The following is a 23,590-nucleotide window of genomic DNA, read 5'->3' as shown; positions in this document are numbered from 1 at the left end:
AAATACAGAATGTTCTTACTGAATAACAGCCAGCAGAGATCTTGATAACCGTGAGAAATTATTTTGGAAAATTGTGTAGCTTTTAATTAAACGAAAAATGACATTCATTTTCTGAAAGTGGACTACACCTTTTAAGTTCCAGGTACGTGCAGAGTAAGATCGGATATTACTCTCAACATATGAGTTAAGGTGTCCATAGACAAACAGGATAATTGCATATCCCATGGTTTTTAAGGCTAATTGGTGTCACGGTACTGGTGTATGTGGACCCACTAGGCCGCTCCGTTGTAGCGGAGTAGCAGCTGGCCAAACAAAAGTCAATGATAGTCTCTAGGACTAGAGTACCTGGATAGAAGACTTGACTGACACTTGACTTGGCAGAATCTTGGCACAGATGACACTTGGCACAGATGACACTTGCCACAGAAGAGACACTTGACACGGACACTTGACACGGACAATTGACATGGCAGACACTTGACTCGGACACAGATACGGGAACATATGATACGGCTAAGGAACTATTTGCTAGATAAACATGGGTAGACACAACAAGGTTCAGGCAAGGAGGAAGAGGGCAGAGTCCTTTTTAAAGTCCAGGGTGCATAGGGATTGGTTAGGAAAAATTACCCTACAGGACTCAGTGGGGAGCTGCAACCGCGTGTGCTAGTGTCTCCGGGGAGGGAGACTCTGGCAATATGAGTGTGCTGCGGGCACAACAACGGCTAAGGGCTGCCAGAAACTTGCCTGGTGTCAACTATCAGGGCAAAAGTTAAAGGACGGGTGTCCCGGAAAAATTTTTTTTTATATAAATTTGCTTTATTAAAAATTGTTTTATTTATTTGTGTTTGTGTTTTACTTTTTTTTATTTGTGAACTTTTTCTTGTCTATGGGGGCTGCCATTTTATTTTCCATCTCTGTATGTGTCGATTAACGTCACATACAGACATGGAATACGGCACATACAGCCCCATAGTGAATGCGAACGGGACCCGTTCCATTCACTATGCTGTACGCCGTCTGTGTGGGAACGGCGCATGCGCCACTCCCACACAGTCCAAATTGAAGGTCTTCGGCCGAGCGACGTCCGGCGCCATTTTCTTGTGGACCGGTAGCCGCGGCGGGACAGTAAGATTACTACTTCCGGTCGCGGCTTCCGGACTTGTGTTCTGATTCAAGCACTTGGAGCGGAGGGAGCAGACGGAGCGGACGGACCGGAGGGAGCGGCGTCGGCAGGAGCAGGTAAGTTATTTCTGTGTATGTACGTGTTTTAGTGTGTGATTACTACTGTATGTTAACCTACTACACTGTGTGTTCGCTCAAAAAATGGCGGCACACAGTGTAGGAGGTTTGAACTTTCAATCCCCTCCTTTCTCCTGGCACTAGCCAGGATAAAGGAGGGGGGATTCTGTGAGCTCACTAGAGCGAGTGTGTATTCTCAAATTTTGCAGCATAAAGCAATGTGGTTGCTTTACCACATGCCAATGCTGCAATTTTGGGAATTGCTCCATCTAGTGCCCAGCACTGGGAAATGTTATAAATTAGAATCTAATTTATAATATTTCCTGACTCGTGAAAAAATGTAAAAAATTAGAACAATGTTTAATCATTTAAACACTAACTGTTTAACTAAAAAATAAACATTTCTAGCGACACATTCCCTTTAAGGACATGTCCAGTCTACCGAATTAAAATAATAAAAATTAAAAAGCAGTGGTCAAAAGCTATAAATATGCCATGTGTGAACCCAGACTAAGAGCCAGCGCTTGCAGTGTAGTTGGTTCTTCATCCACTATACAGTACTGACAGAGGACTATGTTTGCATTTTCCTCTACATGTTCTTGTGGGGAAGAAGGGGGCAGCCACACCATGAGACATTAAAGTTGCTGTATTAATACACACCCAACACCATATAAAAATCGAATCTTGATATATTCCACGTTTTTAGTGTATAAATGTAGTACTACTTGTACTACTAAATGAGCAGCTACGAAGCCTCCAGTCTCTATCAGCAACTGGTAGTTATGTGGATTGGTTAATACAATTATGTTATGGATACAAACATTCACTTCTAGGAAATAAAATGAGGTTCATGAAGCAAGGCTACTCTCGATGATAGCTTTGGAATGCTAGACATGCTACGAACAAGGCCACTGAATGTCATTTTATACAGTATAGTGAGCTTTGAGACGAGACTGATAACAAGCGCATATAATAAAATAATAGATATACGCAATGTGACTGTTGTCATCAGGCTATTAGATAATGTACAATCACCACATAGGTCATGGAATTTTTTTAACTGCTTTTCTTTAAAGGGGTTTTCCAGCCACTAAAAATTGATGGCCTATCCTCAGGATAGGCCATTAATAGCTGATGGGTCGGGGTCTGACTTTCAGGACCCCCGCCGATCAGCTGTTTTGCAGGGGCCGCAGCGCTCGTACGAGAGCTGCGGCCCCTTCAAAACAGCTAATCGCGGGGTCCCGAAAGTTGGACCTCACCCATCAATTTTTAGTGGCTGGAAAACCCCTTTAATGAAGTTTGATACAAGGCTCTAAATGCAGTGAAAACGCGTAGTGAATTATCCTTACTTTTATTAAAGTGACCCTGTTAAGGGTGTGTGTGTCTCGGTCAATATGATGGTGTCTATGAGGTTGCTACATCTTTTTTCTTTTCTTCTACCAAAAAGGAATTAAAAACGTATACATTTCTTTCGATTTTTGCTCCATTTGGTATTTGCCTACTGAAATTCTTATCACTCACCTACGTAAGTTTGCTCCTCTGAATAGTATACTTTCGACTGTATATTGTTTTTATATTCTTTGTTTTTTTTTGTATATTGTGTATCCCTTTTGCTTTGAAAACTGGACCTCTTAGATCTTGAAAATAAAGAATTAAAAAGAAAAAAAAACAGAAAAAACAAAACAACGTATACATTTAAAGTTTGCAATGGTAAAGCATTCAGTTTGCACACATCACCTAATGATTATAATATAAAAAAAAGTATACAATGAGTATTCATTTTCTTTGGAGGACAGGATAGCGTGGTAGACTATGATATTCTGTACTCTCCAAAAACATTTATGCTGACGTAAAAGCAGTCAGACGTAGTCAAAGTATATTCTCTTTTGGATTACGTTTGACCCATTAAAGTCATTGGATACTCCAAAGAATACTTATGAATTACTTCTTACTATATTCAAGCGTCCACGCTCTACGCGGAGAACATAAACGTAATATGAACAGGGCCTAAAGCTAGCAATGGTACCTGTTGTTTGAGGTGATTTTTCACAATAAGCGGTCATGTGTGCACATGAGGAATAACACTAATTCTGGCCATTATATGGCTTGTATTTTGCATTTTTTTTATCCGTTTTCCCCTCTGCAGGCTCTATCTCTAATTCTCAGTTGTTTATGAGCAGCCTAACTGCTTACATGTCTGCCACACACAGCACACATAGAGAAGAGGAGAATCATGCTCTCCTATCTCTATCTATCACAGATATATATATATATATATATATATATATATATATATATATATATATATATAAGCTGCAGTAACATGGATGACATCACACAGCAGTATTGAGCAGTGCAGCTGTGAATCCAGCACTGGGGTGGGATAAAACAATTACTAGAAGCTGAAGCAGCGTCTGTATCTCTCTCCTCTGTCTCTCACTCTCCTCCTGCTTAGTCCTCCCCTCCCCTCTACATAGACTTCTATATTGAGCTGTAACCTCATCCTTCAGAGTGACTGAACAGTTTAGGGGAGGGGGGGGGGAGGAACATACATAACAAAGTGTCTTATATTCGTTTATACTATTTAATTATGCAATGATTATTGAAACGACAGTTCCCACTGATTATAATAGCTCAGTATTGATCACGGTGTTTAACTAATGAAGGACAGTTATCTTTGGTCTGCATCAGTAGAGAGGAAGTTCTTTAAATGACAACTTAACTTCCTCATTCATGGGCAGTATATCCAGATGCACATATATATGTCCAGGTGCACACAGAGCTTAGTAGGCAATATTAATGACTAGTTGACGTAAGACTTCCATAGTCAACAGTTAAAGAGGCTCTGTCACCAGATTATAAGTGCCCTGTCTCCTACGATCAATTTTGAGAAAGTTATGCACAATTTTAGATTTATGCTAATTAGTTTATTAATAGACAACTTGGCGTTGTAAAGAGAAGTGTATGACGCTGACCAATCAGCGTCATACACTTCTCTCCATTCATTTTTAGCAGTACTCGCAACACAGCGTGATCTTGCGAGATCACGATGTGTTGTCACATACTCCCACATTAACTTTACCGAAGTGTCTTGAGAGTGAATAGACATCGCTTTCAGCCAGGACGCGATGTCTATTCACACTCCCGAGACTTCGGTAAAGTTTCTGTGAATGACAGCACATCGTGATCTCGCGAGATCACGCTGTGCTGTGCGAGTTAAGTCCCACAGAAACTTTATCGAAGTGTCGGGAGTGTGAATAGACATCGCGTCCTGGCTCGAGGCAATGTCTATTCACTCTCAAGACATTTCAGTAAAGTTAATGTGGGAGTATGTGACAGCACAGCGTGATCTCGCGAGACCACGCTGTGTTGCGAGTACTGCTAAAAATGATTGGAGAGAAGTGTATGATGCTGATTAGTCACTGATTGGTCAGCGTCATACACTTCTCTTTACAACGCCCAGTTGGTAAAAAAGTAAAAAACGCCCAGTTGTCTTTTAAGAAACAAATTAGCATAACTCTAAAATTGCTCGTAACTTGCTCAAAATTTATTGTTTTTCAAAATAAAAACCACTGTTGTTATCTATATTACAGCGCCAATCAGATTATGTAGGCGATAGGGCATTTATAATCTGGTGATAGAACCTCTTTAAACAATTGTTCAGCCAACAGCTATCAGTCCAGATGCCCCCTTAGCCCAATGCGCATATTATTTGGAAAGAGGAGGGAAATGAATGGTTGCTAGACTTCTACAAAAATCAATTATCTATGGCCGATGTCATGAAACAGTTACCAATACCAGACAAGCCTTGCTGAAAGAAATCTAGTGTTTACAGTAGTAATGTGGAATGTGTTCACTTATACCAAGTATACAAATATGATTATATAACCCAAATCTGCCCAATGTTGTGTGGTATATTGTCATTTGTATTACATAATACACCATTATAGTTGTAATCGATTTGGGTAGAAAATGGGTAGAAAACAACTAAAATCAATAAACTAATAGAAATACATTCAATCAAACAATGTTTATAAATTGGTAAGTAACTGGAGAGATACTGGAGGGGAAATCAACAACAAAAAGCAGCCTAAAATTAGAAACTGCCGTTGTATGCAGCTTCTCAGATCAGACACTAAGTGCAAAGGGAACCGTGCTCAACTTCCTGTAAGTACAATTGTAACACTGAAATAAAAATACACAGATAACAAGACAACTTTCTTTACACAAAACAGATGTGCATTTTATCTATGCCGTCATGACTTCTACATTGCACCAAAATCATACATGAACAAACACATATAGGTATCCGCTAGAAGTACGTTACAATTAGGTCTCATCCACACTGCACAACAGTGTGCAGGTTTTTATTCACACCAGTAGCTCTTTAAGAAAAAACAAAAAACACATTACCGATCAAATCCGCATATGTGTTTTTTTCCTACAATTAATGTGTAGTTCTAATCTACATAAAGCATAGGGGTAAAGGCTGCTCCGTGTGTACGGACGATGTATGGTCGCAAATGATGTCCCTATGTGTCCTTATTACAGAGCTGTAGGCACTCCCTGTGCTCGGGTACGCTGCCGCCATGAGGTACCATATTCTCCATTCAGGGGCGCAACTAGGAAACAGTGGGTCCTATAGCAAACTTCTGACTGGGCCCTACCTCCCCTGGGTGCCACACAACCCCCCTTGTACATAATGCACCCCTGTAGATAGTGCCCCCCTGTAGATAGTGCCATACATCCTCCCTGTAGATAGTGCCATACAGCCCCCCCCCCTGTACTGTGCTATGCAGCGCCCCCCCCCTGTAGACAGTGCTATGCAGCCCCCCTGTAAACAGTGCCATACAGCCCCCCTGCAGACAGTGCTATACAGTCCCCCTGCAGACAGTGCTATACAGCCCCCTGTAGACAGTGCTATACAGCCCCCAGTGTAGACAGTGCTATACAGCCTCCCCTGTAGACAGTGCTATATAGCCCCCTGTAGACCATGCTATACAGCCTCCCTGTAGACTGCACTATTCAGACCCCCTGTAGAAAGTGCTTTCCGGCCCCCCGGGTAGACAGTGTTATACAGAGGCCCCTGTAGACAGTGTTATACAGACCACCCTGTAAACAGTACTATACAGACCCCCATGTAGAAAGTGCCATAAAGCCCCCCTTGTAGACAGCTCCACACAGTCCCCCTTTGTAGACAGCGCCATATGCCACCCCCCAAACCAAAGAACATTATACTCACCTGGGCCCTGTTCCCGCGACGAACTGAGCTGTTCCACAATGTCGACGGGATCCTTGCGTGATTAAATGACGTCATCACACCGGCATGCGAAGGGATCCTATCCCTGCGGCTGATAGGCCGAACGTGTCATGTAGCCTATGGCAGAGCAGGGAGATAACTCCCTGCTCTGCCGTAGTGTACAATAGTATCTGCGTCCTAAGGACACAGGTATTATTGAATGTGGCTTCGCTACCGCTGAAGCAGCTATAGCGGCTGCCAGCTGTGCCACCGGGCATGGAGGGGCCCGTGTCGGTGGGCGGCACGGTCCCCCTCATGCCGCGGGCAGCGTAGCAGCCACTGTCTCCACTCAAGGCAATGCATCTGGTAGAATACCACTGTAATACGCCATGTGTTGGACATGCTGCAATCTTGTTTTCTAATGGATTTATTAGAAAAAATGCACACAGGGGTACAGTATAAATACAAGAGGCACTATATCATAGTTCTGTAACAGTATTTAGCTCTTATCTTTATTATAGTCCAGCATCAGTCATGATTTTGCTGATTGCTATTGGAAACAGTCATCAGGACTTCCGGAAAAGCTCATATAGTGCAGCTCCCATAACTCTCATAATGTTACTCTTTGCAAGATTACAGTATAGAGTCTGGTGTAAAGATGGCAGTTCCAAGAACGCAAATCGCCAGATCAAGCTCTGTTTACATATTCTGCTAGCACGCAAGCAATGCCAGGACATAACATCTCTTCAGCCTGTAGGCTTTCAATTGCAGCTATGGATTATAATATAGGTAGTAAATCTGGAATGGTACAATTACATGCAAAATATTTGCAAAGTTACTCAAATTTTATGTAGACTAATTAATTCTCAAAATAAACTGAAAAATTATGAACTTTCATCTCGTTCACTTAAATGATTGGTTTCCTGTCCTCAACCGCATGTCGACACTTCATGTAAAAACCAAGGTTTTTGCCAAATGAAAAAGGCCAAGCTAAAAAAAAATAATCTTTAAACCATATATTTAATTAATGCTATAAACAAAAACTCCTAAAATACCACAGCATTGAAAAACACCAATAACTTTGTATGAACATGATCTTACAAAAGCAGCGCATCCATCACGATGGGCACACAACCGTCTTATGGCTTCGTACAACCTCCTCTATGGGCCCTACCGTACTTTCAATTCCATATGGAGGCAAATGGAGACTTTTTTTCCCGTCGTAATAATACAGAATTAAATAAAATTGTGGCCTGTTGTATCAGATGCTGTATTAAAGAGGTATTATTCCCTAGACGTCTTGGTACTGGGGGAAGATATCTCAGTAATATGGTGGTGTACGGAGGGACCATACGGCAGCACACTGAGAGCCTACGGCCCTGTACTGAGGATTTGAAGGGACTCCATGTGTCTCCATATGGCTCCATACATTAGAACTGTGGTTATAAAACTCACTTATGGCTTTATCTTGTAGTTTCAGCCTCTGTTACGAGTCGCTGTTATGTCACATGACTCCCGCTCTGACTAACCGAATCTTACAGAGTCTGCTGTGTGGACAGGAAGTCAGTCTCTATTCTTATGAGACTCACATGGAGGCCCACATAGCAATGAATAGAGAGACTGACTTCCTGTCCCCACAGCAGACTTTGTAAGATTCGGTCAGTCAGAGCGGGGGTCATGTGACATAACGGCGGCCCGTACTGGAGGCTGAACTACACGATAAAGCCATAGCTGAGTTTTCTAACTACCGTATCATTTATGCCACCTCAATTACAAAGAGGGGGCCCAAAACATTTTTTGCCCGTAGTGCTTCTTTAACAAATAACTATTTGCTCTAAATGTAAAGGAATTGATGACAAATATTCAGAAGTATTGACATCTCAGCTAGTACACAAAGCATAATGCATTGGAGAGGCTCAGCAGGCCTGCCCACTCAAAATCATCATATTTTAGAAATTTTTTGCAAGAACACACTTTCTCCATGGTATCAAGCAATCCACTCTTCAAAAACTAGATTAGTTAGCAGTGTAAGCTAACGTCTGTCAGGTTTATAGTGTCCTTGGCAAACCACACACAGGGGAAATACTTTACGTTAAGGCCCTATTCACACCACAGGGATTCCCGGCCGTGTGACGGACGTTTTTTGAATGGCCGTTACATGGCTGCAGTAGGAATAATGGACCCCAAATGGGGCTGTTCACACAGCTGATTTTTTGACGGCCCGGTTTAAAAATGGAGCATGCCCTATTTTCGGCCATTCTCCCGGCCGCACGGCTCCCATAGAAGTCTATGGGGCCATGTAAAGCACGGCTGTCACTCGGATGTGTTCCTAGTGACGGCAGAGCTTTCTGCCGCTCGCTCTCTTCCCCTCCTCACAGTGCAAAGTGCATGTGAGAAGGAGGATGAGGGTATTTTTTTGCTCCCTGTAGGAGCGGAATCCCTAATCCCCGACCACAGCATTGCTGAAGCTGTGGCCGGGGATTCCGCTACAGAAGTCCCTAACTTCACTGTCCATATATGGACATTCACGTCAGAGACTTCTCCTGGAGCGGTCGCCTACTCCTGAAGCGGAATCCCCGACGCTGTGTCCTGTGTTTCCACTCCAGGAGAAGTCCCTGACTTCAATGTCCATATATGGACACAGTGACGTCAGGGACTTCTGAAGCGGAATCCCCGGCGCTGTGGCCAGTGATTGTGATTCAGGAGAAGTTCCTGACTTCACTTTCCATATATGGACATTGAAGTCAGGAATTTCTCCTGGAACGGTCCCCTACAGTGGCGCTATCTACAGGAAGGTAGGGGGTGCCATCTATGGGGGGTGCTATGTAAAAGGGGGCTGTGTAGCACTACTTACAGGGGGCTGTGTGGCATTACCTACAGGGCGCTGTGTGGCATTATCTACAGGGGGCTGTGTGGCATTACCTACAGAGGGGCTGTGTGGCACTACCTACAGGGGGACGGTGTGGCAATAACTACAGGGGGACTGTGTGGCACTACCTACAGGGGGATGTGTGGGACTACCTACAGGGGGGCTGTGTGGCACTACCTATAAGGGGGGCTGTGTGGCACTACCTATAAGGGGGGCTGTGTGGCACTACCTACAGGGGGGCTCTGGCAGTATCTACCGAGGGCAGTGTGTGTCATTATCTACAGAGGGAAGTGTGTGGCAAAAAATGTACAAATGAAATTCATCAGTTTTTAAAACGGACAGGGAAAAAAACTGATGCAAAATAGATCAAAATCGGCAGTTAAAAACAGAAACACGGCCCGGAACGGAAACTGAACGGATGCAAAACGGCCAAGAAAAACGGACCAATAGGCCGTTTTTATCGGCCGACACTCAGACCCTGTTGTGTAAACAGAGCCTAAATTATCAGAAACATCTTAAGAAATGGTTCAACGATCCTAAATAGGTACTTTCTGAGACGTCATAGAAAACAGTGTCCCCTAACTTGTGAAAGGGAAACTCCGAAACTCTCTGCACTTCTGCTAGTTTCAGCAGTCTAGTATAACACAGTATTACTAACTGTTCATATCTGCGAAACGCAAATGGAAAAATTATTGACATGCTACAAAGCAAATGAATGAACAAATAACCAAAAGCTATAAATTCAGAAAAATTACGCATGGGAAAAAGTGCATTGTGGAATATTTAGTACATGATTTACTCAAAATAGAAGAGACTGCACACCACGGTTTAACCAAAAAAGGGCAGGAGGGTCCTCTTATATTTACTACAAGAAATCCAAGAAAAAAATGATTGGGTCAGCTAAAGAATGTTTAGATCCAAATAATTCTACAGTTGTAGTGTATAAACTGTAACCACATTGAAATAATGTCATAATGGGGAGCAGGGGTACTTTATTCTGATGAGATAATAGGATGAATAAGTCATCCCACCCTATGAGCTAATTTGACTTTCTTGTTGATCAGTCAGTAAGGCTGTCGAAGGTGCCGTATTACCGATCTGCACAACACGAGGTCTAGATGTCCATAGACATCAATATAAAACTATGCCGGTAGCAAATCTCTAGGTATATTAACTAACTGGTTCCTGGATGTGTTCCGCCCTGGATAAAGGTACTTTAAAATGCTGCTAACGTCAGGAATTCTTCATAAACATAAAAATATCAATACATACCGATTGAGAAAAGTATATACACCTACAATAAAAGCTGCTTTCCAGTGAAGTTTCTGTGACCACACCATAGATAAGCATTTAACGGCTTTTCAGTAATGTGGAGTGATGTCATCAGAAAAGTCTGCATTTAACAAAGGTCACAGAAAAGAACTTTGACTCTTCAGTTTGCGATCAAAGTGTCTATTACCACTATATCTTTACACTTGCTGTACACTAAATACATAATGCTGCGTATGGATATAGATAAATATATAGATATATCTATATATACATATATTGTTTACGTTGCCGTAATTATAACATTAATGTACCTATAAGTGTTACAATATATTGCAACCCATTTATTACCTGCAATACATCAAACAAGAAAGAGAGTGGAAAACACAGGTTATACACTTGATGATTTCCTAATGTCTGGTATAGTTTGCTGGGTTTAGCCTGCAGGAAAAGAAACGTACGTATGCTGACTGTGCCAAAATGGAAAGCTATGCTACCGGGCAGAAGGCTAGGTGAAATCTAGGAATATAAGCTTCTGTTCCACTAAAGTAACAAAAGCTTATATTGTCCATACACAATGACGCAGACAGTGCTAGAAGGAAGACACGTTCAAAAGGCTTTTATAAGGTTAAACGTGCGGCTTGGCTGGACTATCTTTAAATTCCACCCAAACCACAAACTAAACAGTCCCTCTAATTAGCTATTTCCTTTTCATAACTGCAATCCCTGTAGTTTTAGTGAGTATATCATAAAAACATGTGAAACCTGTCCAACTGCCTTACACATATACTGTGAGTAAAGCAACATCAAGACCCAAGAAAATGTCACCCTGCCCAGAAACCTAGATGAGCCGATGGGGAAATTAAAGGAGTCTTAACAGGTTTTCACTAGTAGTGACTCTTATTAGCAAAGATGCAACAGGTTAACATTTTTTCATTTGAGACAGATTAAGCCAGATAACAATTTCTGAGATCGTAACAACATGTAAGGCTTCGTTCACATCTGCGTTGGTGTCCCGTTCTGACGTTCCGTCGGATCTTTCCGTCAGAATGGGACCCTGAACAGACATAAACTGACACAAATGGTGACGGATGCGGTGCCCATGGTTTCCGATTGTCTCTGTTGTGCACTGGATCCGTAGTTTTGCCGTAGTTTTTAATTTTGCTGTACGAGTTGTACTATGTAGGTGCCATTTTATGGTTACGTTTACATTATTGTATAATTTATATACATTTTTATTACAACAAAAATGCATTAAAAAAGCAGTTCCGCTGCAGTTTTTTTTTTTTTTACAGCATACACCAATCATCATATCTATATGCCAGTATATTAGCATGGTTCCTGATAGAAGACAGGCCGTTGTTAGGGCATACCTAAGTATGCTCTAACAACATGAATTATGGTCAGACAGCCCTTGGGTCCTTCAATAGAAGGACCATATAAGGTATGTAACTAGATTGCATCACAGGGAATCCCTGTGATGCGATTAAAGGGGGGCTCCCTTCTTATTTTCCCTTTAAATTGATCGATCAGCTTTTATCGCGGCATTCAAGGGGTTTTCGGTGGAGATTAGAGATATGATGCCCGCCATTAGAGCAGGTCTGCGGCTGTGTATTAAAGCCATTGCCCCACTCCTTATCGCACCGGCACAGTTGTTGTGCCTGTGCATTTAGCATGACGTGTACGCTCGTTATGATGCAGTATCGTCCTGCCGCTCATGATGAGCATACACGTGATGTGTCGTTAACTAGTTAATAATATGGCATGTGATGGGACATGCCACGTAGGAAATGGAGGTATAAGCTTATCGATTTCTATGGGTGCCTCATCATAGATCAATGAGTATTGTGTGCATGAAGCATAAGGGCATGTCCACATGCTAAACAGAAAACGGCTGTAAAATACACAGCTGTTTTCATTGGAAAACAGCCTCTGATTTTCAGCTAATTTTTAAGCATCAAGCGTTTTTTTATGTGTTTTTTTACGGCCGTTTTTGGAGCTGTTTTTCTATTGACCAAATGAAAAACGGCTCCAAAAACAGCCCAAGAAGTGACATGGACTTCTTTTTCCGGGCGTTTTTTCAAACAGCCGCGTAAAAAAACGCCCGGAAAAAATGCAGTTTTTCACATTGAAATCAATGGACAGATGTTTGGAGGCGTTCAGCTTTTGTTTTTTCATCAGTTTTTCGGGGCATTTACGGCCCGAAACCCGGCTGAAAATAAGCCGTGTGAACAAACCCTAAGACTACATCATAACAAGGATATCTCTTTGTACAATATCAAGCTCTTATGGGCACCAAAACCATTCACTAGCTGACCATGTACTGTACAATGTTTGGCTTGATCATATCCATGTTGATGAACACATGGTCTGCCAGTGTTAATACGCATCGTACATGAGGAAACACTAGGCCTCATGGATCTTAACTGTCATTGCAATCAGAATCCATCTAAATAAATCCGTCTAAATAAAAGGGACTATATAGAGATTGTCTGCCACATGGGTAACTTCTAAATTATAATGAATGTGTGGTTGTCATTTCTTATGATGAACATTAGGAACATATAAAACACAATACAGTGTGACATCATATATAGGCCACAAAATTCTTACAGTAAATGAGCATAGCTGAACAAAACGAACAAAATCCTCACCAAATCCACTGACATTCTGCATCTAATGAAAGCGAATGAAGTTTTTGTAACCCCATTAACATGCCCCAGAGAAAGGCAGCAGCTTACCCCCTTTATATTACAATTGGGCTAATCCACATGTGGATCCGCTGACAAATCTGCAGAACAAATCTAAGTTTGAGCCTCTGATTTCCGCTGGGGACATTCTGAAAAATTCACGCCAGACTTGAATAAGGTAAATTCGACACGTCTTAACGTAACCTAACATTACAGCCAGGCCAACATCGGTCTAGTCTAGCCTGGCATAACAAGACCGGCAAAATGTAGGATTATATGTTATAAAGCAAACAAAACACATACAATAGATTCACCTATGTGAAACTTCAATAAATATTATTCTGGATTTAAGTCTAATTTAAAGAGGCTCTGTCACCAGATTTTGCAACCCCTATCTGCTATTGCAGCAGATCGGCGCTGCAATGTAGATTACAGTAACGTTTTTATTTTTAAAAAACGAGCATTTTTGGCCAAGTTATGACCATTTTTGTATTTATGTAAATGAGGCTTGCTAAAGTCCAACTGGGCGTGTTTACAGTAAAAGTACAACTGGGCGTGTATTATGTGCGTACATCGGGGCGTTTTTACTACTTTTACTAGCTGGCCGTTGTGTATAGAAGTATCATCCACTTCTCTTCAGAACGCCCAGCTTCTGGCAGTGCAGACACAGCCGTGTTCTCGAGAGATCACGCTGTGACGTCACTTCCCCAGGTCCTGCATCGTGTCGGACGAGCGAGGACACATCGGCACCAGAGGCTACAGTTGATTCTGCAGCAGCATCGGCGTTTGCAGGTAAGTCGATGTAGCTACTTACCTGCAAACGCTGATGCTGCTGCAGAATCAACTGTAGCCTCTGGTGCCGATGTGGCCGACACGATGCAGGACCTGTGAGTGACGTCACAGATCTGCACTGCCAGAAGCTGGGCGTTCTGAAGAGAAGTGGATGATACTTCTCGTCAGAACGCCCAGCTAGTAAAAGTAGTAAAAACGCCCCGATGTACGCACATAATACACGCCCACTTGGACTTTTACTTTAAACACGCCCACTTGGACTTTTGCAAGCCTCATTTGCATAAATACAAAAATGGTCATAACTTGGCCAAAAATGCTCGTTTTTTAAAAATAAAAACGTTACTGTAATCTACATTGCAGCGCCGATCTGCTGCGATAGCAGATAGGGGTTGCAAAATCTGGTGACAGAGCCTCTTTAATACGTGTTCTAGTGGACCAAGCTCAGGGAACACTGAAGGACCAAAAATGGTGCTGAATTTAAAGCACCTACTTAAAAGCACTGATAAGAATGAAGGCTTCATAGGTTGTGCCTTTAAGCCAGCATTACTGGTGCAGAGGCCTAGTATCTACAATATTATACTTTTGTGCATGCGTGGTCTTTGCAGTGTAATGGGAAACAGTCTGTAAACCACAATATGTTAAAGTCTGACCTCAGGAAAAATGTAGGCTTTGGCCAGCCTTAGAATATGTTTAGGGTATGTGCACACACACTAATTACGTCCGTAATTGACGGATGTATTTCGGCCGCAAGTACCGGACCGAACACAGTGCAGGGAGCCGGGCTCCTAGCATCATACTTATGTACGATGCTAGGAGTCCCTGCCTCGCTGCAGGACAACTGTCCCGTACTGTAATCATGTTTACAGTACGGGACAGTTGTCCTGCAGCGAGGCAGAGACTTCTAGCATCGTACATAAGTATGATGCTAGGAGCCCGGCTCCTTGCACTGTGTTCGGTCCGGGACTTGCGGCCGAAATACGTCCGTCAATTACGGACGTAATTAGTGTGTGTGCACATACCCTTAGGGTCAGTTCACACAGAGTTTTTTTTACACGTTTTTTCATGCGGAAACCGTGTTGGAAAACACGCCAAAAAACGTCTGAAAATGCCTCCCATTAATCTCAATGGGAGGCGGAGACAATTTTTTACCGTGAGCGCAAAAAACGGCTCGCGGGAAAAAGAAGGGATATGCCCTATCTTCGGCCATTTACGTCTCTGACCTCCCATTGACATCACTTTAGAGGCAGAAAAAGCGTATTTCGCGACCTATTTTTTGCCCGCGGCGCTTAATGGCCGTGGGCAAAAAACGCTGCGAAAATCGGCATGCAGGTAGAGCAAAATCTGCCTCAAAATTACAAACGTAATTTTGAGCCAGATTTTCTGCTTGCAAAAAACTCTGTGTGAACCCAGCCTAACATGGTATTTCTTGCGCACTGATTCCGATTCTTTTTCCACATCGGAATCAGCATGGAAAACGCCTCTATTTTGCCACCCAAAAATAAGCATCTTGGCCGATCTAGGTGCTGAATCCATTTTGAAAATTCCCATTGAAATCAATGGAAAACAGAAAAAGCTAGCGCCAAGAACCATGTGCTGATTTTATTGATGAAAATGAAAACTTCCAACGGTTGTCTTTAAAAGAAACATGCCTACATTTTTTTTCAAAATCAGCATCAATATCCACGTGTCTTTTGAAATCAGCCTGGAAAAAGTGCTGATTTTAGAGGCAGATTCAGTATCTGATTTTTTTAGCCTCAACTTAAAGGAGTATTCCCATCTCAGACATTTATGGTATCTATCATAGGATATGTCATAAATATCTGATAGAGGCAGGTCTCAGCTGTGGGACCCGCACCTATATTGATACCCTTGTTCTCGATATAGGTGTGCGTCCCAGAGCTGAGACCCGCATCTATCAGACATTTATGGCATAAAATGTCTGACATGGGAATACCCCTTTAATACTGTGTGCCGTTCTGGAGATGGTCTGCTGTACTCCACTAGCCCGCAGTTGAATCCAGAGCTGGCCATGACAATGGGGCAATGCTTTCATGAGCCACCTGGGATTCAGCATTGGAAATACTACACCTGTCAACTGTTCAATGTGTCAGTGAACCAGCCAGGAGTTTGTAAAAAAAAATATTCCAACAAGCACTACTGGTGACCTCTCATACCGTCCCTGTTATACGTATATATATACAGTGCGGTCACCGATACAGAAAGTGAATAGCTGCGAGAAGGATCCATCAGAACAAGCATAATTGGGGAACTTAGGGTTAAATGTACAGTGGCCGTGGGCAAGCTGTTTTATTGTTATTTTGGTGATAAAAAAAAACACATTGGCCATAAACCCTATTTGTTGGTAGATTGAGCCACTTTTGGTGGTACTGGTGGCCTTGTTAAACCTCTGGGAGGACATTACATTAGAAGCAGACCCGACAAAATTATGTTGGTATTGTTGTCCATAGCAACCAATCAGAAGTCAGCTTTCATTTCTTAAACTGTTCTGGTAAAATGAAAGCTGCACTGCGATTGGTTGGAATTGGTAACAAGGCTAGTTTTTCCGCTACACAGTTTTGATCAATGAGCTTCCTTATGTTTATCCGTTGAGAAGAGTAGTAGACATATTTTACCTCTACCCCAATGGAAAGTTGATGCTTTCAGTTACAATAAGAATTCTTATTGGCATATCCAACCTGATCGACATTCTCCAAGACTGGCCAAGTCTACCAGTTATCTAATAGGTAGGCACTACACTCACCATCTAATACATTGGTCTCTGAGCAGCTTCTGCCACCTAAGACTATGTAAGCAATAATCAAATGCCCTATATGTACTTCTAATATGAAGTAGAAATTATTTCCATGAATCCAAACCGGAGCACACATAGTTTGATGAAGTGTTATGTCATGTAAATTGATGGGGAGCACTGTCACACCTGTCACCAGTAGGAGCAGAGGCCTCTAGTACTAGCTGGCCCGTCTACAATAATCGTCACACAGCCCCGAGGAGGAAATAGATGTGGCTGCAGATTATCGCAGCGCCTCTGATCTGCCTCTAACCACACTGTGCATTACACCCTATGTCTTGTAATACGGAAATGTATGCATTAACTCATTATCTGCTGGACACAGGTGGAGAGCTGAACCAACATAAGGGTGCACTCTCCGACACGGGCCTTACAGGGTTAAAGGCACTCCGCTAGGGGTGACTAACCCCGTCATTGCCGGTACCCGGGTGACTCGCAGCAGGCAGCACACGGGCACAATGACTGCCGCTGGCGGCTACTAGCAGGGAAGTTGCTCCAGTTTCTGTCACCCACCTCCAGGGTCCGGATCTCCTGCTGTGTGAGGTCGTTAGAGGCGGCGCACTGTGTGCGGAGCCCCCGCAGGTTGGACATGGAGATGTCGATCATGTTCTGGATGAGCTCGCAGTGCTCCCGGGCGGACAGGGCCAACCCGCTCTCCAGCCCATCGCCTGCCGGCTTCTTGTCTAGCAGCTTCCGACTCTCCATCTTCTCGGCATCGGGAACCGCGCAGCCAGGGGAGATAGATTATATAATGACAGCGATCTTCTCGCCAGCCACAGTATAAAATGTGCGATCAGATCGTAAGGATCGTGTGTGCAGCAGATCTAGATTTAACGATAGAAAAAGTGGCGATGTCCAGGGATAAAGGTGCCAAAACGCCGGGCATCAATGCAGGGTGGGGATTAGAGAAAGTCCATCCGATCCTCGTCACTCCCCCAGCCTGGCGATGGAAAAATATACACGGACCGGGGAGGGAGAGGGTCACGACCAGCGAGTTATTGCGATTACATAAAAATAATAATAATAAGGGAGGGCGGTCGGATAAAGTAATATCCTGACAGCAGCGCCACAGCACTCGCCGATCGCTTCCCCCTCTCTGTGCTTTTTAATGTCAGGCAGAGCTCGGGTCACAAGCAAGGGATTGTGGGGCTTGTAGTCTTCAGCAGGAGATCACACACTTGTACAAGGGATGCTGCTGCTTCTGTCACTTGTCTACTGCGTCCTCACTACTTTCACTTTTAGAAGCCGCCTCAGCTCTGGGCGCTCCTGGTAGTCACTGCTGGAAATACCTGAGTCAGGAGAGCTCTGTTGTGGCCTCTGCAGTCCTGTAATCCAGGGGCCCAGTGCAACATATATACCTGTTCCCACCAGAGCTAGTGCCAACACGCTGCAGAATACCTACATTCACCAAAAAATAACATATCAACAGATCTACAGAAGAGATGGATAGATAGATAGATAGATAGATAGATAGATAGATAGATAGATAGATAGATAGATAGATAGATAGATAGATAGATAGATAGATAGATAGATAGATAGATAGATAGATAGATAGATAGATAGATAGATAGATAGATTAGATGGATGGATGGATGGATGGATGGATGGATGGATGGATGGATGGATGGATGGATGGATGGATGGATGGATGGATAGATAGATAGATAGATAGATAGATAGATAGATAGATAGATAGATAGATAGATAGATATGAGATAGATAGATAGATAGATAGATAGATAGATGCAAGGCTACATTAACACGACAGCGAAAAAAAATGGCCATAAAAAACGGATCAACTGTCAGTTTTACATGGGCGTTTTGCATCAGTGTGTCTCCAAATTTTCATGCATTTCCAGTCCGTCTGTCCGTTTTTAATGTCCGTTTCTTATCCGTTTGCCAGCCATTTTTCATAGCCGTTAAAAAAACTGATGGATTTAATTTATATGGGTTTTTTTTGTCCAAACTCCCTGAAAAAAACCACAGTGCCCATGTAGATAGGGCCACAGTGCCCCTGTAGATAGTGTCACAGTGCCCACTGTAGATAGTGCCAGTGCTCACATAGTACCACAGTGCCCACATAGTGCCACAGTAGCCACTATAGATAGCGCCACAGTGCCCACTGTTGATAGTGCTACAGTGCCCATATATAAAGTGCCAGTGCCCATGTAGATAGCGCCACAGTGTCCCATCTAGATATAGCCCATATAGTGCCACAGTGCCCATTTAGATAGTGTCACACCCCCCTTGGAGATAGCGCCACCCCCCTCGACAGCGCCACACACCCCCTGTAGATAACGGAACACCCCCTGTAGATAGTTTCAGACACCCCCCATGTAGATAGCACCACATGACACCCCCCCCGTAGATAGCTTCAGGATCCTCTGACGTCACTTTCCATATAGAGACAGTGACATGGGGGGCTTTCTCTAGGAGCAGAATACCTGGCCAGAGCATTGATGATGCTCTGGCCAGGGATTCCGGCAGTGACATCAAGGGCTTCCCTGGGCTCTGTGCATAAAGTAGCCCTGTGCCCTGGGAATCCTCTTGGCCAGGATCAGTTTTTAATGGCCGTCACAAGGATTGATTCCTGAAAAATGACAGTTAAAAACTGATCCATTGAGTGCTATGGGGGCCGCCAGGCCATGAAAACTGCCGAAAATAGGTTATGTCCTATTTTTTGACGGCCCGTATTCACGGGCCGTTAAAAAAAATGGCACTGTGAATTCAGAGATAGAAGTACATTCTTCTGAAAATGGCCATGTGACGGCAGTTAAAAAAACATTTTTCCCTGTCGTGTGAATGTAGGCTTATAGTAACAATGACATTCTAGAGAATTGTGTATTTCCGGACTGGAGAAGACCATTTAGTATTTCAGACAAAACTTCAGTGCATAAAGCAAAGACCACATAAAACTGTTTGCCGAGTTTGGTCTGGAAAAGCTTGACTGGCCTGAACGCTAACGAACGCCTTTGGGCTAGATTGAAATGCAAGCCTTATCACCTAACTGTGGATGGCTTCACTCATACTCTTGTAAGAAAATAGGTGAAATCCCTGTAGTGGTGTTCCAGAATGCTTTGGAAGCCCATCCTAGAAACGTGCAGGTTGTTATAGGGGCAAAAGGGGCATTAGCTCCATATTGATGCCCATTGTTGTAGAACGAGCTGTTTATCAAGTAGATATTCGTGTGATGTTCAGGTGTCCACCTGTTTTAGTCATGTAGTCACAGAGCATGGATAGATATATTCATACATACACTATATGCCAAAAAAGTATGTGGACACCCCTCCCAAAAATGTACTTCAGGTATATCAGCCATACCTATTGCAAACATGTACATAAAATCAAGCACACAGCCATGCGATCTCCATAGACAAACATTGGTAGTAGTATGGGTTTTACTGAAGAGCTCAATGACTTTAAATGTAGCAGGATGCCACCTTTGCCACGAGTAAGTTCATGACATGTCTGATCTGCTAGATCTGCCTCAGTCACCTCTAAGTGCTACTATTGTGAAGTGGAAGCTTTTATGAGTAACAACAGCTCAGCAGTAGACCATGCAAACCTCACAGAGCGTGGCTGTCGAGTGCTGGAGCTCATGGTGCGTAAAAATAGCTTATGCTCGGTTGTATCACTCACTTCAGGGTTCCAAACTCCCTCTGGAAGTGGCATCAGCACAAGCAAATTGTCTACTGTAAAATTTGGCGGAGTAGGGATAATGGCCTGGGACTGTTTTTCAGGACTTAGAGTAAGCCCCTTATTTCCAGTGAAGGACAGCATATAAAGACATTTTGGACAATTGTATGCTTCCAGCTTTGTCGGAACAGTTTGGGGAAGGCTCTTTTCTGTTCCAGCTTAACTGTGCCCCAGTGCCCAAAGCAAGATCCTGAAAGACATGATTTGATGAGTTTGGTGTGGAAGAACTTAACTGGCCCGCACAGAGCCCTTAGCTAAACCCCGTTGAACACCTTTTGGATGTAGTAAAACGCCAATTGCCGTCCAGACCTTTTCTTCCAACACCAGTGTCTGACCTCACAAATGCTCTTTTGGCTGAACGGGCACAAATTCCCACAGACACTCCAAAAATGTGTAGAAAGCCTTCCCAGAAGAGTAGAGGCTTTTATAGCCGCAAAAGGGGGCCCAAACCCTTATAAACCCCCAAGGTTTTGGAATGGAACTTCATATACTGTAGGTGTGATTATCAGGTGTTTAGATACTTTTGGCCAGATAGTGTATATAGATAGATAGTGAAGAGATATAGTGAGATAAATGCATAGAGACCATAAGTAAATTTAATTATATATTTATCCACTTTATTTTTACATTTGATTGTTTTATATCTGAATATTATATAGCCATATCTCCAATATTTCATCTCTTTCATTTCTCCCTTTTTATTTCGAAGTAAGTGATGGCTTAACTTACACAAAATGAGGTTTAATAATTTATTAATGTGGTTTAATGTATTATGCATTAAGAGCTCCACCTGATTATTAAAATAAAAGACTTGGCTGAAAAACACAGACTGATATAAGTGGTGACAGTAAAGTAAAAGCCAAGCCGAGATCATCTATCAAAACATATGCACCAGTGATATTCTAGCCTTTTCTATTTTTGAGGAAATAAGAGAAATGATATGATACATGCAGCACCTTCATTTTTGTGCTTTTCTGTTTTTTTATAGAAAAAGATCTGCTGTACTGACCATAGATTTTTTAGTTTTTTCTACCCTTTTCCTTATTTTTGAGTTTGGTTATTGTTGTATCATTTGATGATATCCTGTTATAGCGACTCTGGTTTATTCTGAAATATAATATTTATTCTAGAATAGATTGCAAACGCAAACCTCATAAAAGAAATAACTTAAAATGGTACGTGTACCACTCTCAGTATATTGGGTATACTTATTTTGCCCTCCTCAGCTTTGTGTTTGCTCAGCCACTGGAAAACAATTGGCAGCTGCTGGGCAAGATCGTCATACATCTGAGGCTTGCAACATGAAACCAGAACACTGCAATGAAAAGACTCCTCTCAGTATTTCAAGAAGTGATGTAGGCAACTGAGCCATCAATTCAAGGAATTCTGAACAGTAGGAAACTCTCACAAATGACAATGTGATATCTTACAGCAAATTATATGTTTTTCTTAGAAAAAAAGGAACTGTTGTCACTATAGAATCTGTAAAAAAAATATTAGACTGCAGTGCATAGTCTTGAGTATTTTAGCATTCTAGATTTCTTTAACCGCAATGGGTTGAAATTATATATATACATGTATATACATATAGAGAGAGGGGGGGGGGAGACAGCAGCTTCTTACCTTGTTAGATATGATCATAATATTAACCATCTTATGAACAGGAGTGAATATTAAAGAGGCTGTCACCAGATTCTCAAATCCCTATCTCCTATTGCATGTGATCGGCGCTGCAATGTAGATAACAGTATCGTTTTGTTTTTTTTTTGTTTTTTTAAAAACGATCATTTTTGGCTAAGTTATGAGCAATTTTATATTTATGCAAATGAGCCTTTCTAATGGACAACTGGGCGTGTATTCTCTTATTTCCAACTGGGCGTGTATTGTGTTTTTAGCAACTGGGCGTGTTTACTTCTTTCACTGCACAATCACACTGTGCTGTGGATCATGCTGGGCTGGAACAATGAGAAGTGTATGAGGCTGATTGGTCACTGATTGGTCAGCCTCATACACTCCTCTGTACAACACCCAGTTGGTAAAAAGTAAAAACACGCCCAGTTTTCCATTGAGAAACTCATTAGCATAAATCTAAACTAGCTCATAACTTGCTCAAAAATGATCGTTTTTCAAAATAAAAACCACTGCTGTTATCTACATTACAGCGCCAATCAGATTATGTAGGAGATAGGCACTTATAATCTGGTGAAAGAGCCTCTTTAAAGGCAAAACGAAGAAAATCTCAATTAAACAGTCTTCACAAGATCTATCTCACTTTCTCTTCTTTTTTTTTTTGTCTGTTGTACTGCTTTTCCGCTTTTATTTTTTATTGATAGGCCTTGCTAGTAACATAAGCACGGTACATAAAATTAGTAATTTCCTGTCCCACGTGTTCCCTGCTCACTTTCCACTCATGTAGCGTTACATTAGTCAATCATAAAGCAAAATGAGTGTAGTGACTGTTACAGATCTAGTATCCTAGATTTATTTACTCATTAGACATAAAATAAATGTTCTTCCTTCCAAAACGTTGTAGTTCCAGAGCCTGGAGTGAAGAGATCATGTTCATATTTACATTAAAGCTTGTATAGGGTTCTGTAGGGACAAAATGACCCTTCCACAGACTGAGAAAATCAGCTGCAGCATAAACAGGACTTTAAAAATCCTCAGATTATGGAACAGTAAATAAATGCAGTAATTTATACATTATTAATAATGATTTTAATATTTGGATTGATAAATCATTCCTACTCAGGTTGGGAATAAGGATAGGCCATGGCCTATTCAGAAATAAGGGTAATTGCTAATGAAGAAGATCCTATATCATAGTTGCCTACATTTAAAAAAAATAATTCCAGGGACACTTAGGGTCTGGTGTCTTTGGTGGGTGTGTCATATAGGGTGTGGTTTATCTTGTGGGTGTGGCTAGTTGGACATGGCTTTCCAGAATTTCTGCATGCAAAAAAACGAACAAAATTTCTGCA

General features: G+C 42.2%; 1 protein-coding gene across 1 annotated transcript in view; it reads right to left on the bottom strand.

Moving 5' to 3' along the window:
- Positions 1-18,014, bottom strand: part of KSR1 (kinase suppressor of ras 1) — a 163,494-nt gene extending 145,480 nt beyond the window's left edge. Inside the window, exon 1 of the mRNA XM_075852833.1 lies at positions 17,424-18,014. Within this exon, the coding sequence (XP_075708948.1) occupies positions 17,424-17,615 (192 nt within the window). The 5' untranslated portion in view covers positions 17,616-18,014. The remainder of the gene's footprint in view (positions 1-17,423) is intronic.
- Between the last annotated feature and the right edge of the window lie 5,576 nt (positions 18,015-23,590).

The sequence above is a fragment of the Rhinoderma darwinii genome, chromosome 2 (genome assembly GCF_050947455.1).
Source record: "Rhinoderma darwinii isolate aRhiDar2 chromosome 2, aRhiDar2.hap1, whole genome shotgun sequence".
NCBI classification, from domain to species: Eukaryota; Metazoa; Chordata; class Amphibia; order Anura; family Rhinodermatidae; genus Rhinoderma; species Rhinoderma darwinii.
Note: the sequence above shows the minus strand (reverse complement) of the source record. Positions and strands in the feature narration are given on the sequence as shown.